General features: G+C 41.2%; 2 protein-coding genes across 4 annotated transcripts in view; one reads left to right on the forward strand and one right to left on the reverse strand.

Moving 5' to 3' along the window:
- Positions 1-7889, reverse strand: part of wu:fc17b08 (ligand-dependent corepressor) — a 39076-nt gene extending 31187 nt beyond the window's left edge. Inside the window, exon 1 of one of the 2 annotated variants that reach the window (XM_046070383.1) lies at positions 7634-7786. In XM_046070383.1, coding sequence (XP_045926339.1) covers positions 7634-7730 — 97 coding nt within the window. In that variant the 5' untranslated portion in view covers positions 7731-7786. Of the gene's footprint in view, positions 1-7633 lie in introns of both variants that reach the window. The other variant, XM_046070385.1, reaches the window with a different exon arrangement.
- A 148-nt stretch (positions 7890-8037) lies between these two features.
- On the forward strand, positions 8038-16993 carry morn4 (MORN repeat containing 4). 2 transcript variants are annotated; one of them, XM_046071213.1, is made up of 5 exons: positions 8038-9009; positions 12450-12523; positions 14187-14301; positions 14389-14498; positions 14595-16993. In XM_046071213.1, exons 2-5 carry the CDS (start codon positions 12457-12459, stop codon positions 14741-14743), a joined length of 441 nt encoding a protein of 146 aa, XP_045927169.1. In that variant the 5' UTR covers positions 8038-9009; positions 12450-12456; the 3' UTR covers positions 14744-16993. The 2 variants fall into 2 exon arrangements, with proteins under 2 accessions (XP_045927169.1, XP_045927170.1); XM_046071214.1 differs by lacking the exon at positions 8038-9009 and adding an exon at positions 11613-11654.
- Positions 16994-17610: the final 617 nt, after the last annotated feature.

Consider the following 17610-nt stretch of genomic DNA (forward strand, 5'->3'; position numbering starts at 1 on the left):
CTCCACTCTGTTTTGACCGCCTCATGTTTGGTTTCTTTTTTGCCGCCTCAAGTTTGTGTCGGGTCTCTCGCCGCCCGCGAGAATCTCGTGTCACGTTCGCAATGTTCAATTAGCCGACAATTCATTTAATCGAGCAAATTCTTGTCGACAATTAATCGATAATCAATTAACCGTTTACATCCCTACTCCCGACCCATAAACTGAAGACTGATGTCAGCATGAGATGGAACAGTGATAATGAAATGCTACTGCGGTTTCTTGAACAGCAGCCTGCCGTTTGTGCAGCGTAGAGAGTAGCACAGATGTCTTCACATTGAATAAGTGTGATATTGGAAACGCTGAAGAAATTATGCGATATGCGGTCGATGCAAGTGGCGACCACTGTCCACCACCTGTTTGAGGAAAAGAATCCTACTCTCTCACTCGTAGCACCGCTGCTCGCACAGTTGTTGCATGACAGACAGGACAAAGTTGGTGACACAGCGCTGATCAGAGACGTCAAACAAAGCATCAGTCAAGATCTTAAAAAGAGATATGCCAGTGTAGAACAGAAGAACACTGTCTACACAGCATCATCCCAGGACTCCCAGTTTAAAACCCGGCCATTCCTGTCCCCAGAGGAGAGAAAGGAAACCTTTGCCAGAGCGGTTGCCGAGGCTGTAACCTAGGGACGAGTTCACCTAAAATCAAAATCACGATTAATTGAACATTTTACCTCGATTACAATTATTGAATGATTATTTTGTTTTTGAATTTTGTTTTTTGCCCTCATAGTTCACTGACAAGGTTTGTACTGTAAATATGCTCAATTATTAAAGCTTGGTTTAGTTATTTTTTTGATTTACAGATTTTAAAAATCAATTATGTAAATGTTAATCAATAAGGTAATGTTATCCTCCACATTATGAGACATGGTTCCCCTATATTCAGTGCATGACCGCTGTTACTAAAATTTCACGCAATTATTAATGTCAATGTGGAACTACTGATTTTCACTCCTGTTAGCTTCCTCTCCTCATTCATCAAAGGACAACTAAGTTACGTGACAGCTGCTGTAATAAGAGCAGCGGAGTTAGACATTTTAAGGAGTTTGTTGTCAGTCTGGCAGCATATGCACAGTGTAGGTCACAGCTTGTCTAAACATCTGCATAAACTGTTGGAAAGTGAGGCCGGTAAGCGCTTGGTAACCTCTGCCTGACTCCGGTCTGGAAGCTCAGCAGGACTTGATGGGGCAGAGTCACGTGACCACACACACAGCAGCATGTTTTTAAGGGTAAAGTACATAAACATGCACACTGTAGGGATAATATTTATAAATAACCGAAATAACCGACATGGTAAAATGACGTCGGTTAGAGCCTCTGAATTTCAGTTTTGATTACTTAATTGTCCAGCCTTACTGTAATCCTTCAGGTAATCAAACATTTAAATAATAGAAACAGAATACATTTTAACACCACATGTCACTGCTCTACTAATATTCTAGTCATTTTAGTAAAGATAAAAAAAATTAAAATAAAGACAAATTAACTATAAATTACAAGAGAACAACATTTACTGCATATTCAATTAAAGATACAGCACATATTTATTCTCCTCTTTTATGCTCTGAGCCAGAAGTCCAGGAGCATCAGGAGGAACCTGGCTACACTGAAGAGGATCCTGGACCCCCTGTCATTCCAGGCAAGATGGGGAAGTCATCTGGGCTAACAGACTTACTTGGTCAGACTTATGGTAATGTTGGAGCCCTACCAAAATCATTATCTGCCATAGCTGAGGAGGAAGTGAAAATATACCAGGAGGTCACACCACTGGCACTCACAGAAGATCCACTGAGCTGGTGGAAATCACATGAGCGAGTCTATCCTTTCCTGGCCAAGCTGGCAAAAAGATACCTTTGTATCCCAGGTACTAGCGTCTCAGCTGAAAGAGTCTTCTCAATGGCTGGAGACATCGTCACAGCACAAAGGAGCACTCTGAGCTCAGAGCATTTTGATCAGCTCCTCTTTCTGAGCAAGAATGCTGAAATTCCTTCACTGTCCAAATGTTTTTGAACATTTTTAGTACGAAGGTTGGCAGCAAACAGTAGCACATTTTGTTTAGAGTAAATGTTGCATCTTATTTCATTCATTTAAAATGAAATAAGACTACATGTTTTATTTTATTTAAATGTAACAGCCTTTCTAATTCTCTAGTGGCTGAATGGACTGCACAACTTTTTTTGTACAAGTTGCATTGTTAAAAATACCTGTAGTAGCACAGCAGTGCATACCTGTTTCTATTACAGTCTAGTCCAACTTAATCACATGCAAACTGTTCAGTGTACCAGGTGTATACAACATTTATGACAGATTTGTAATTGTGTTGGTTAGTCTGCTAGACAATGACACTTTGCAGCAATAAAATTGATGTGAGATGAACAAACAGATGTTGACAAAGTTCTCCTTTGGGGACATAAGTTGAAGTTGGAAAAAAGGTAATAAATTGCAATATATTGCAGAATATCGCAATATGTGTAAAATCACAATAATATCGTATCGTGACCTAAATATCGTGGTGCCTCTGATAATTCCCACCCCTACTGCGAACATCTTATAGCTTAATAAATATAGCTTTCCTGTTGAATAAATTACAAAAAACAAAACAAACAGCATCTTTATAAATTTACTTCAACTATAAAAACTGCAACAAAAAAGGCTATAATCAAAATATTTACGAGATAAAGGAGCACAGGCATCCTGAGTCTATGATAAACTCTGAAGTAGCTGCGTTTTGTTCTGGAGAGCACAGGCAGGTTCTGTGGGCATTAAGCTTGATTTATACTCCTGCGTAGGGTCTACGTGCGTAGCTACGCCTTAGGCTAAGCACGTAGCCAGGCATTTATTCTTGTGTGTCCATGTGTCCGTCAATCTGCAATTACACCCCTAAACACTAGTCGGCAGTAGCGCTACAGCGTCCACTGTAGTGACTTCTGGTTTAGCCCTCCGCTAACGTGAATGGGGGTAAAATTGTAAACGTGCGGCTGGTATAGCCTTTTCAAATGTTATCGACCGAATGGATCACATTCTGATAATGAAACGAGTCATTTCGCTCGGGTTGTGATGGTCAAATATATTAAAAGTTACTTTAAAGCACGGGCACTTCCTGTCGGCTCGGAGGCGTTGCAAGGCTTCCCAGCCAACCAATCAGAGCTTACGGTCCGTGTCGACTAGATGTGTAGTTACATTTTTAAGGAGGTGCACGTCAGGCCACGCAGAGGCTACACCGTCGATTTGACGCAGAAGTATAAATTGCTCTTTAGGGGGTAGAGAGAGGAGTAGAGAGAGGGAGAGTGGGCTACAGAGGGGAGTCATAACTGTGACTATTGAGATTTGAAAATAAGGGACATTGTAGTAAAAAGTACAATGTTAATTCCATATTATACTGTTAATATAACACAGTTAATATTCATTATAATTTCATATGGTTTACCATTAGTATAGGTCTAATATTAATTCAGTGGGTTGTTTTCATTTATTAAATCCTTGTGCAAGAAGCAGAGTCTACATTGGTCTCTAATCTTGTCAATAATCATAACCATTCATGCAGAACAATTTGAGGCTACTGTTAGTTGTAGTGTTTACACACATCGTCAATTGTTTTAACGATTCGTACGGAGGGTATCTATTTTCAGCATCTAGACTGTATTAAAAAAATGAGTATATGTTAGGGATGTCGCGATAACCGCAAAATTGAGATTGGTCAAGCCTACCGCGGAGGATGGCAAGCACCACAACAACCGCAATGTTCATACTTTACACTTCAGTGCGTGTTAAATTAAGAAATTGGTGCTTCAAAAGTTCCACAACCGTAATGAGCTCTGTAACGGTTCAAGTGTTGCCGTGTTTTGTGTTGATTTACTGGTTTATTTTGTTGGCTAACTTGGTTTTAGCATATTGCGCGGTTAATGTGGCTAGCAGATAGAGGTGCAACAACTAATCGACATAGTCGGCAAAAAACGATTCGTTCATGGGGCCGTAACTACACCGTCAGCTTAACGGAGTAAAGTGATGTGAACAGTAAAGTTACTATAAACACCACCGCTGGTATTATTTATTATATTTACAACTATAAATCGCTCACGGCGACATTTACAGCTGGAGAACGTGTTGCTGCCGAGTGCACAAGATTAGACAACATCGGACAAGTTTATACTATAAAAATACAAAGAGTTCTTCTGTCTATGTCGAGGTTGTGGCTAATCTGCCCTAGACTCCGTTAAAAAAAAATCTGAGTTTTGTGAGTTAGGGGAAACTATATAAATGTTGTGAAAGCTGTCTACTACAAAATTGTTATTATTGGTCCTCTCTTGTAAATTCTGCAAATGTAACACAAGAAATTATTATAAATACAGTGACAGTTTGTCCGGTGTGTTGCAGTACCAGCGTGAAAGCTGCTCCGTCACTAGACAGCAGATCAGCTGCTCAGGCCAGGTCTGGCACAGCGCTGTGCACACGCAGTTATTTGTTTGGTCCATGAAAGGACTGGATTTCAGCAGAACTTTCTGCTGCTGCAGCAAAAATGCTCATTAAAGATGTATTTTTTAAAGCATTATTAATTTTTATTGTCTTGATTGTAAATTAGCACTAGCCTAAAACAACCAAGTTTTTTTTAAAAGCTGATAGCTAAACGAGAGGCAATGTGTAATTTTGTGATTCATAATCTGAATAGTTGATTATTCGTTTCAATAAAAAAAATCGATAGAATAATCGACTATCAAAATTGTCGTTAGTTGCAGCCCTACCAGCAGGCTCGCCAATGTTGGACTAACGTTGTAATCCTGAGGGACAGTCGAGAGAAACTGAACGGTAAGACTGTTTTGAAGCTCACTAACAAGCGTAGTGTGTCGGATGCCTGCAGCTGTTTTTCATGTTGCTTTCTGGGGAAATTTAGCTATAACGTTACTACAGCTACAGTGGTTAGTTGGGGACAACTAACCACTGCGCTGGTTACACAACTGGTTTGTGTTGGTGTGTGTGCGCGCATTGCTGCGGTATGTAAATTCACTTGATAGACATGCCCTGAAGGTAATGATATAGCTAACGTTACGAGTCAAAAAGACACTGTCAAACTACAAAAATGAGTTTGCTTGGCAATGTTGTTGACTGGCACCCAGCAGCTAGCTTGCTCCGACCATAAAGCTGCTGTAAGCTGCTCGCTGCGCAGTGAAGTGAGATCCACAGACACAGACTTACTTTGCCACATGGCACCAAATTACTTCATAGATAAAAAATACGATAATACCACATACCGCGCATATTGCCATGGGGGAAATTACCACGACAGCCCTAGCATGTGTGAGTGAAATATGCCGTACGAGAAAAATACGAGAGAATCCCAGGGGAAAACGGGATGAATGTCATGAGAGGAGTAGAGAGAGGAGTGGGGTGATGTTAGGCTACATCCACACTACTGTGTTTTTTTAAAACACTTTTATAACAAATAATATCTTCTCTGTCCACAGCAGTGTTTTAGCTGCGTATCAGAATTGATCTCAGTCTAGATTAAAATGAGTGAAAACACACATCTAGTGGCCGTTCACGTACACTGGGTATGTGCATGCCGATGTGAACATGAAGTAGAACTCCGGTAGCGCCCGGCGTGTGTGAGATGAGCATGACCGCAACAGCTTCACATGACTGCCTGTCTTCTTACCTTGCAATTGACTGCTCACGTAATGAATGATGCTGACACATTGTTTATATCCTATACTAAACTTAATTGTATTATTATTGTGTGATCCACGTACATACAATTTCATATGTATTATTGGCCAGTTTGACCATCTAGTGGCTGTAAAGTTCTTTATATTTCTGTAATTATTATTGTTGTTTTGTTTTTTGTTGTTGTTGGGGGTTTTGTTTTCCCTTTGTTGTTGTTGCTCTGTATTGGTGGTTCTGTGTGTGTTTGTCTGTCTGTACATAGACAAATGTATAATTGTACCTTTTTTTTTGTCACTGTTCAATGGTTGTGATGTATTTTAGGACCCCCTCGAAAACGAGATGGTGCATCTCAAGGGGTTTATCCTAATAAATAAATGTGAATATTGCCCCTGATTGTTGCTCTGCTTGTCTGCTGCTCAACTCTTATTGTAAATGATTAACTGGGCGCATCAATTGCTTCCTGTCTGAAAAGGACTTTTGTGCTAGCGAGCTCTGAAAACTGCTCAGACCACTGGCTGTAATGAAACCATTTTAGCTGCCTGGCGAGTATTGCATCATCAGATCGGTTCTTCTGATCTGCCTTTTTAGAGACCACCAATCAAACTAGTTAATTATCGCAATTATCGGCCGATTACGATTGGTTACCCGTCGATCGGAGCACCCTTAAAACATAGTAATACAGTAAACAATAAATAGTATATTCCACGGTTGGAAATGTGTCCAACACAGCACACATACTGTACCACAAAACCAGTGAGCTGTTGTTACAACTACATTGAGAGTCTATAACCATGCGGAACTGCAATCCTCGGACCGGAACTGCATTTCTGAGACCCTTGTTTACTTTGATACTGCCAGCTAGCTGCCTGGCTAGCTAGATGGCGCTGTTGCAAAAGAACTATGGTCCCAAGATTGCGGGGGTCCGGAAACTGTAGCCTCTGGTACTACATCTACATAATATTGCTTCACAGGGGCTTGCTTGCAACCCATCAAGTAATGTTAGGTGTTAAGATATTTCAGTGAAGTGAAAAATCTGAGCTGCTGGTGGTGCAAGAGTTAAAATCAGAGGATCTACAAAGTCATTTGAATATATGCTCTGGGAACCAGGAATGTCTGTGCCAAATTGAAAGTGAAAATCCACCTAGTAGATGTTGAGATATTTCACTGAATAAGTGAAAACTTCTGGATCAAAGTGGTGGCCTGAATCAAATGCTCAAGCTCATTTTGCATGTTATGTCCCGTTCTGCTAGTCCCCACAAATGACTCTCAAAATTATAGTGTAGCTCTAATTCCCACCCTCCACCTCCACACAGGTATACACAATACAATGAGTTTTAAAACCTAAAGTCAATTATGCCTTTTAAGTTATCTGTTTTAAGGGGCCTGAAAAGCAAATGTTAGAGAGAAGTTTATCGTGGTAACGTCGTCGTAAATGTAAACTCCCACAGAAGTGGGGTCTCAGCCACTTCCTCAATGCAGCAATGCAGCAATGCGCGCCCGCAGGATTTGAGAAAAGCAAGTAAGCTAAATGTTAACTGAAAACATCCACTACGGGCATTAGTCGCCCTCCCCCATCCAAAATACAGTATCATTACACGGGAACGCGCATTTTAGCAAACGGGGTCTTTTCGCCGACGCAGACACTCCCTTTAAAACAAGCACGGTGCCCTTTAAACAAACTAACATTACGTTATTAGAAAGCTGAAGTCTACATTTCGTATTTACTAACAATAAAAAACGTTAGGGAAACCCAAGAAGGAGTGTAACATAGTTACAAATTGCAACATTTAACGAACTGGTCAGGCTGGCTGCCGTGAGAAGGAAACAGTTGAGGACAAAAAATTCCCCGAATGAGTCGAGCAAACGCTCACACAGCGGCGAAATCAAACCTGTAAAACTGTACAGTGTGGCATAACTAGAATTATTCTTACCTACACAGTGAATGAGTTTATGTCGCCACGAATCAAGTTCCTGCCGAAAGCCGTGCCTGTCGAGTGTGCATTGCTGCCTTTTACATTGACTCGCCATTTTCTATCTCTCTTGTCTGGCGGCGGACACCAGCACGGGAAGAGGAAGCGCACCGCTATGTGAACGCGCCTCTGAGTCGACGAGGAAATCGCTCCCGAGAGAAATGCTCTCAGGTATCAGTCACACAGAGTGACCAAGCCAAATAGTGTAATTTAATCAGTAAGTAAATAAATATACAAAAAAGATATAATCTATTACATTTAGGCTATCAAACGTGTAGTATAAGGTTAAATACGGAGGTAGGAACCTTGTGCGGGTGATTGTTGAAGGGGGGGGGGGACAATAAAACCGTGGGAGTCAACAGGCATTCTGCTGTGGTTCTTGAGAAGGTTTCGGTGTACCTATAACCCACTGAACATGGTGTCGGGAGACGAAATAATAACGGACATTGAAAGAAAGTTGCGCGTATTTGACAGGAGACCGTCGAGCTTTTTGCAGTGTTTTTTTCTCTCTGCCGAGAGACGAAAGTTTGGACTAACGCTAAAGCTAGCAAGCTCAAAGGCGGCGACATGAGTTCATTTCAAGTCTCTCCAGCAGTGAAGTTCACGTTCAAAGCTGAAGACTGAACCAAGTGGATAAAATGCTTCGAAAGAAGGATGAAAATAAAGTGAATGTGCTGATTTACATCCTTGGAAGAGGACGCGGAGGACACACTGGTTTCCCTGCACCTCAGTCCTGAGGATGCGAATGAGTCAGGAGAAAGTTGGAGGCTCACTTCTTAACAAACAGAAATGTAATCTTTGAGATGGCAAAATGTAATCAGAGGAGGAAGAAATGGGTGAGTCGGCTGACAGTTTTCACACAGGGCTGCATTGCCTATCGGAGCACTGTGGATAGAGGGCTCTGCACGATGAAATAGTGAAAGATAGACTTGCTGTGGGTCTGAGAGATAACGTTAGACTCTTGTCAGAACAGTTACAACTGGACCCTGAACTCGCGCTAGAGAAAGCGATGAACAAAGTGAGCAGGTAAAGAAGCAACATGAAATGCTGAAGATGAACTTTAAAGCGCGCCAACACGCAGCTTGACAGCCGCAATGTAGGCAGACAGACAAAGGACAACAGAAAAGACACAATGCAAAAGATACAGAGATGCAAGAGGCATAGCCTGCAACAATGTCCAGCTAAGGAGGTAGTGTGCAATAACTGCAAAAAAAGGGGACATTATGCCAGAGTGTGCAAAACAAACCCATATTCCAGCAGTTGAAGTACTATGTCAAAAGATGATACAGAGACACGGTCTCTAATGAAAGTGTCCCAGCCCTATCTGCCATTCTCAGGTGAGCTCACAGTCCAAAATGGTCTGCTACTATATGGCAAAAGGATAATCGTTCCAGCATCACTCAGGGTAGACATGCTGTACAAGGGCAATCTGGGAATAACAAAGTGCAGAGAGAGAGCTAAACATTCAGTGTGGTGACATGTGTAGCCATGAGAGAATAAATCTTAGAGAAATAATGATACCAACAAAGTTTAAAACATGCATGTGACATGCTACACCTTCCGCCTGGTATCATGTGTGGTTCAAAGACATGATGGAGAGAGGCACAGTGGTGTTTACAGCTGGCACACCAAGGTCCTACATCGTTGAGACGCCTTGTGAAGAAACGGGGACCATCTTTTGGGGGCAGCAAAGAAAACCATTCATTGTAGGGGTGGTGATGGTGCAGTGGATAAGACACACGCCTTTGGTGTGAGAGAACCGGGTTTGAATCCACTGTGACAAATCCACCAATATGTCCCTGAGCAAGACACCCTAGTTGCCTTCAGAGGTGTTACCTCTGGTATATATATATAGCAATTGTAAGTCACTTTGGATAAAAGCATCAGCTAAATGAATAAATGTAGTAACGAAAACACTTGTTGTTTTGATATAACTGTTACACTTTTTACCGCAGCATATGTTTAAAGTGTTTCATAGCTAAGTAGTATGGTATGCACAGGGAATATCCTTTATCTAGAAAGGGGGTTGTAGTATTAGATTAAATACTGAGGTAGGACCTTGTGCAAGTGACTGTTGAAGGCGGGAACAATAAAGCCATGGGATTCAACAGGGATGCTACTGTAGTTCTTGTACTGATCCTCCAGATAAGGTTTCTGGGTACATATAAACCACTGAATAAAAGTAAACAACAACAATGGCATTTTCCCTTATAAAGATAATATGGGGTGCCTTTTGCAGTTTATAGCCTATCAAAATAAATGTGGCGGTGGTATTTTTCACTGCTTAGATTACCAACTGGGCAACTGCCTTGGGCCCACACCCTCAGGGTCCCTAAAGCCCCCAGGTTTAGTATGTGGCAACCAGAGGTAATTTTATTAATTGACAAAATCAACTGAAGTAGTTAGGACTCATTGCAGATTCTGCATTTTTACCAAATGCTTCTGGCATGGCTGTAGAGATGGAAATGTCAGTCTACCACTTTGGTCCAGAATAAAATATCTCAACAACTAGGTCTACTTAATCTGGTCCCCCAGTTTTTTAAATATCTCAACAACTATTGAATGGATTGCTGCAAAATTTGGCACACAACACAATTTTAAATTTGTTAAAAACGATGTTTTATGACCAAATATCTGACTAGTTTAGCTAACACACTAAACTAAGATGGTGAACATGAGGGGCTGTTTAATCTACTTATAACTAAAATAAGTTTGGAAATAAGGTGGTTGATAGGGGGCCACAGATCCCTTTTGCCCCTGGTCGCCCTAGTAGGTTATTCCAGCTTGGCTTTACTTCCATCAAACATTATAGCTATTAGTAAATATTGAGTATCATTTTCTGTGATTTACTATAAGTACGCCCAAATCGAGACTTAGCTGGTACCTTAATTGGATTTTTATGAACAGCAACAATCTATAGTTGCTTTTTCAGACATCAGTATTTAAACAGTAGCCTGCTCAGCCTTATGCACCACTAAAGTAAATGCTATCTGGTCTAGTATGCTATTGTCAGACGTTTTGTCTGACTTAAGTAAAATGCAATTGTGTTTGAGGGGGAACAAACAATGCTCTGTGAGAAACATTTGCTGAATCCCTACACAAAAGACTGCAACAGTATTATTAGAAGAAAAACGCCATTATATATAATAATATTCAAAAGACTATAGTAGTAATAATAATAACATAACGAAAACATCTTTATTTATAGTTCTCTAAAGTCTGTAGGCTACTTTATATGCAGTCTCTGGCCTACATATTACACATAATGTAGCCTGTAGACAAGAGACAAATAAGCAACGGGCTTCCCTGTCAGCTGTATGTTGAGTGCATAAGAAGCTTCAGCAAAATGCCCAACAGCCTTTCATAAATATGTCTGCCACAGTCTCCTAGCTGTAGCACACTAGGCCAATCAGAGAAAGTTTTCAATGAGAGCCAGCAACAGCATGCAATGAAACAGCGCGGCGGTCAGGCTGCAATGATGCTGTTGTAATGCTGACTTAAAGTGCTGTCGGAATTAATAAAATCCTTTAGGAGCATGGACGTCAACGCGAACGCGACAAAAAAGTAAACACGGCTTGCAGAGAGGGAATGGGTCTCTAAAAGTTACCAATGTAAGTCTTTATTGAATAAAGAGCATTGGAAGCAAGACAGAGAACGTGATTTTATTATAATGGGAAGACATTTCGGCATTTGCACGTAACTTAGCTGCTGTAAGACAACCGTTCCTCTTAATTTCTGGTAAATACAACGGTCACTAAAACGTTTTTCATCTGTAACCACGCTAGCGCACATGAAGCCTATGTGAACATCCGTAAGAGTCTTAAACTGGGACGTAGGGACTCTTAACTCAGATGCAGGATCTTACGATGAGCACCTGAATGCGGCATACGTGTCTCAGCCGGTGTTTTCATTTTTTTTTTTACGCCCCTCCGGTCTTGTACTGTGGTTTCCATGCTTCAGAGACGACAAACGTAGGGTACAGGTAAATGATAGCGTTAATAGGTGTTGTTGCTTTTCGCTTGTAGTTGTCCTTCTATACGTTACAGTCGATTTACATAGGCTTGTCATTAAGCGGATAGCATATTCTGCAACATGTAGGCTATGTAAAGGATGTAATGAATGGAACAGTTTGACAGCCTAAGTTGGATATTTACAATAACGAGTGTTTAATCTTGGCATGAACTAATGAATTATTTATTCAATGGCGACCGCATGGGTAAAACTACACCTCCCTGCCATTCCGTAAAACACTGTCATTTGTACTAAACAATATTTTCAAATGGTCCCCATGCGATAAGCTTTTGTTAATGTCTGCAGTCATGCTACAGTCACGTTTTCGAGTCTATTCTTATAGCGTACAATAGGCTTTTCGCTCATGTGTGCTTTTAAACTTGGCTTACATCAGCACCACCACCACCACCTACATACACTGGGCATTAACAGAGTTATTGGGTTTACAAGTGAAGGATCTGGTTTTACTTGTCATTATCCTTTGACCCGAATAAGGTTCAGTCACAGCGTAAAATATGTCCTAAGCAGATAGTTACTCTCTCTATTTATTGGACAGGGGGACTAATAATCCCATTAGGGAGAATTTCGTCTCCACTTGCTTCCCTCCACAGTGCAGTCAGAGGTCTTGGCCAGCTGAAGAACAGCATCTCAGAGCTGGAAGAGACTCACAAATACCCCTCTCACTCTTTATTATACGTATAAATTGCTGGTCACTAATATAGATGTTGTTGCGTTGCCAATAAGTGTGTTTGTGTGTTGTAAACAGGGGTGACATGACTCTGACCAGAGGATCTTTCACCTATGCCAGTGGAGAAGAGTACCATGGCGAGTGGAAAGAAGGCAAGACCGTCCTGCTTCTCAGTTTTAAATAAAGTTTGTGTCCAAGCATCAACAACTTACAGAGACGAGACACACTTTCACTCTGTACCTCTGTACTGTACATCTATCCTCATAATGTCTCTCCAAGGCATCATTGTGTTAGTTATCAGCTGATTGAAAGCATTGACAAACTGGGAAATACATTCAGGCCTTCTCATAAAGTTTGGATTTAACATGTAAATGTTAAGTATTCTGGTATGCAGGTAACCAATAGCAAAAAAAAGAATACAATACCTATATTTCCCCAAAATATTAACATAAATAGTTGCTGCTTCCCTAGCATGTTTTTACTTTTCTAAAGCAATAGTCTTTTCCGCACATGCCTGCACATAAATTAAGTTAGACTCGTATAGTACATTTCTTTTATTTAAACATGGTCTCTTGCACACACGCAGGTAAATTGTGACCAGTTTAACAAAGCTATTACTGAGGAGAATGACACACAAATTGCATAAAAGCGAGTGCTGTCGATTAGCCTTTGAGTGCATCTTGTGACATCAGCTAAGGTTACAGCACTCTTTGCCTCAGTATAGCGTAGGAAATTCACAGCCGCACCGGCAGAGCTCCAGAACGTGCAACTCGGCCGGCTCACGCGCGGACGCGCTACAAGTGCGAGGGCCCGCCCAACGCTGCTTGCAGCTTTAATTTTTGTTGTGTCACTTGTGGCTGTATATTATGGAGAAGCTAGCAGGATGGATAGATGTGTGGGTGCATACCATAAAATGTAATCTTTTTGTGAAGGGAAAATGTCAATATGTTTACCTGTGGCAAAGATTATGAGGATGCTTGGACTGCTTTAACTCTCTCCCACAAACGCACATACGGTAATGCTAGTGACATGCAAGCTCAAGCTGTTTAATCAAATCCCAATTAGCTAGCATTGGCAACCCATGACGAACAGAGACAGATTTACCAGCTCTGGCTTTGTCAAATCTTCTGGATTAGACTATGGACCTGTTTTGGAAATCTTAGAGAGTAGGGGAATCTTAGGGGATTTTACTTTGTTTTAGCATCGACTTTGTATGCTTTTACTGTAGGTCAAACACTGTCTACACTATTTTAACTGGTATATATTCCTTCGTACAGAAACCTTTAGATGTGTGCCCTCTGACATGATTATAAGCTTCAGTAGTAGATCATAGACTGCTAGGAGGGAAATACAAGTACATTCCTGGTCTGTTTTCACATTCTGCATCCTAAAGTAGAAATCCCTGCTAAAAATCTGACAGATTAGAGTGCTGTAATTCCCACTGCGCAGGAGGCAGATGGGACTAATTCGGTTGTAAACCTTTATCTTACAGAGAGGGGGGAGGTCACTTAAATCCGAGCACGTACTGACTCATCTGACATATGTAGTGGCTCTACAATACCAAGTTAATATTAAACCTAGAGCCGCATTGCAAGTTCGGACGTCATGGTCAGCTGGTCATCTCTTACAGTATGTTACGCACCATTACTATTACTAGTAATCCATACGAAGCTAAGTGCACCTATGTAGATAAAATGTGCTTTGGCAAATGATATCAAGATCTCTTGTTGAGGCAAACGGCCTTGACACCAGATCTTTCCATCATCTCTTTGAAGTTTGAGCCATTACTCACTCTGATGGTGTGCGACTTTCCAGGTCGGAGGCATGGTGTTGGGCAGCTCAAGTTTCAGGATGGAACCTGCTACACTGGCCAGTTTGAGAATGGACTCTTCCATGGCTCTGGTGTACTGCTCTTTACAGATGGATCCAGGTGTGTGAGCAGGAGTGAGACAAAAAGAAAAGCAAGTCCTCAGTGAAAAAGTTACAAGTGACACCCGCTCTCTTTTCACCATATCAGATATGAAGGAGAATTTGCACATGGGAAGTTTCAAGGCGCAGGAGTCTTCAGTCGATACGATGGCATGAAGTTTGAGGGGGAATTCAAAGATGGACGTGTGGAGGGATATGGTAAGTCTGTTACAACACTGGAACAGTTTGTCCATCGGGATGTCAATATTCTGTATCCATGTGGTTGGTCATGGTGTCCTGTGTCTATGCCTCCAGGGCTATTGACTTTCCCAGATGGAGCTCATGGTGTCCCACGAAACGAGGGCTTGTTTCAAAACCACAAGCTGCAGAAGAGAGAGAAGTGTCCAGGAGTGGTGCAGCGTGCGCAGGCTTCAGCCACCAACGCTCGCAGTCTGGCACTTTGACTGTCACGGACCTTGGAGGAGACAAAGTCAGGATTCCAGTACCTTCCAGGAGGACCTCAGGGATGTGTACTCGTATACCCCTCTCCAGCTCTTCCTTCTGTGTGTTTCTCTCTTTTTTCACCATCACTTTTTTATTTTCTTTTTCTGCATCTTCCTTGCTTAGCCTTCACAGTGGCTTCAAATGCACATACAAACAATGGAGTTCTGTATGACTGACTTGAAATGCACAACATCATGAAGCACACATCATGAGGAGGGTATTTTCTCCTGCATTTGGAGGAATCATAAAGTAAGTCTATATGTCAAAGACTTTAGCCAGTAATGAGATAGATTCACCTAAAAAATGCTGCAATCCATTACAAAGGAGTGATGCTGGTAGCGCTATTGTGTAATTTATTTTAGAAGTGGGCAAGTATGTGGGCAACGTAGCGCATGTTCTTGCAGATGGTTTCACACTGTTCTGATAATTTACGGTTGGTGGTGGGCAGAGAAACGTAGCAATGTACCTACAAAGCCAGCGAAGAAGACGGCTGCAAGCTATCAAACAGGGACCTAAACAATGCACAATGTAAAAAAAACTCTACATACACATACACTTTTGTCAGGCCTCAGCCACCCACCCAGTGAATGTAAACATAACGTTTGTTTGTTTACGAAAACACTCCATGGGGGCACCTTTAAAATCTCATCTCAATTAATAGCGCTGCTGCCAACTTTATCTTTCAAGAAATGCATTTTGCCACTTGCGTTTCTCTGTTTAGAGGATCAGTATTCACGTTTGCCTTAAAGACATTTTGATGCAAGAGTGCGGTTCAAGGGTGTCCATCTAAAAATTAGATGAAGCACAGTGCCCTCTCCTTCCTTTCTCCTCTGCATCATTTGCCCTAAGGTGTCAGTCATCCTAATGAATTTGAGGTCTGTTTGAAGATTGCCTTCAGTCTGAGAGATACGTTTGCTAAGCTGGTGCTGAGTTTCTTGCTCCCATCACTCACAAGTCCAGCAGCTCTCTTCTCTCCAGTAACCCCCCCACCCCCTCCTCTCCCAGTGGAAATCAGTGGAGAGGAGAGTTAACTCTGCTGGATAATTCTCTCACGTTTTCCCCTCTATAACCTGAAAAACTTGCATCTTCGATGACTACACATCCTCAAAGTTGACAAATAACCATAATTAAATGCATTGAAATAGGGACATAGATCTTAATTGAGGCAGCTGAATGACAGAATTTATAAATCAGATGTATGTAATTTTAATGTTGTGTTTTTTTATGAGGTATATAGATAGTCATTGTCATTGATTGTGTTTGTTCTGACCTTTCAGTTGAATTAAGAGAAAATTGTGTTATTTAAGACAGTGTGGTTGAATATTTTGAGGTGTTCCAAATGTGTTTACCATTATAGCGATTATAGTCATTTAGTGTACTTTAACAGTTAATAGGCCTTACAAAGCATTTGTAGACGTGGCTTGTCTAGGGTTGCCTACACAGAACTTCAACCAAAGACAATCAAGTGATATTATAGGAAGCCTGGAACTGTCAACAGGAGTTACATGTGTTATTTCTTACAGCCAAACATTAAAGACAAATCAATAAGGATTAATCTACCTGGGGCTTTAGTGTGCAAGAAAATTGAAAGGACCGAAGATTAAACAGGGAATTGATATGAGATTCTGTTGTTAATATTCCTGATCTTAGCCTGGATTATTGCTGTTACTGATGTTCATTGTTGTTACATTCTGTTTGGGTGCATACTGACCTCTTTGGTGCAGCGGTGTGCTGCAGAGTACAATCAGAAAGATTGAAGATAACATTAGACACAGAAAATTAGACCAGTGCACGTGTCAGTACCACAGTCTACGCACAATGATACTTTAACTGTGTGCACACAGTGTGTAATATCCTGTATTTAAGATCATGTAACGGTATTTTTTTCTTTCTGCTATGTTGGACATGACGCCTGCTCGAGAGGTTTTTGCCTACACACCCCTGCCTGAATTGAATTGAATTCACTGGAATCCCACATCCATTTCCAACTGGAAACAAATGGTGCTTTAAAAGCGTGCCTGTCCAGACTTTCACCTGCCTGGAAAATATCATTGCCATGGTTACCTTTTTTCAGTAACAATATAATGTTGCTCTTACAGAAAAAACTACTGTGCAGTATCCTCTCATTCTCCTGGAACAGGTCTGAGTATGTATCACATAGGTGGTAAGTGGTAGATGTGTTAAAATAAAGCCTTGTGTTGAAAAAGAAATGTTTTTCATTTGGTATCAGAGCATTGCACTTGGACACAGTAACATGACAAAGTAGCTACATTTTAGATGATGATGCAGCCATTTCTAGTGTTCACAAAGGCTGAAATGTGCGACATCTGCAGCTGGAGGAAGAAGTTTAACCGTTTGATGGGTAAACAGGTTCCTCTGGTTTTTTGGCTGCTACACTGCACGAAGCAGAAGCCTCCAGTTTCCCCATCCCCCCTTCTCATTCTACACCACTCCAGCCCTCAGCAACAGCACAGCACAACAGCACACTGCTTGTAGAACTAAAGCTGTAAAACATGTATGAGTCCAACAGATTTAAGAGGGGAGTTTCTTTCTGATACATGATATTCCTTTGAAAATGTGCTTTTTTATCTCTGTTAGAGTCAGGATGGCAAAATAAAACACTTTCATGTAGTGTGTTTAACCTTGTATTGTACATGTTATGCGTCTCCACTAAGGTCCCTGACAGTTACACCACCGTTGCTTGGAACAGGAAATATTGTGTGCGGCAGATAATGTAGCTGATGAGTTGTCTACAATGAACACATTGGTATATAACAGAAGACAGTAACTGCAACTGCTTTTCAAAACAGCATTTTACTTTCACGTT

Source organism: Micropterus dolomieu, linkage group LG15 (assembly GCF_021292245.1).
Source record: "Micropterus dolomieu isolate WLL.071019.BEF.003 ecotype Adirondacks linkage group LG15, ASM2129224v1, whole genome shotgun sequence".
Lineage (NCBI taxonomy): Eukaryota > Metazoa > Chordata > Actinopteri > Centrarchiformes > Centrarchidae > Micropterus > Micropterus dolomieu.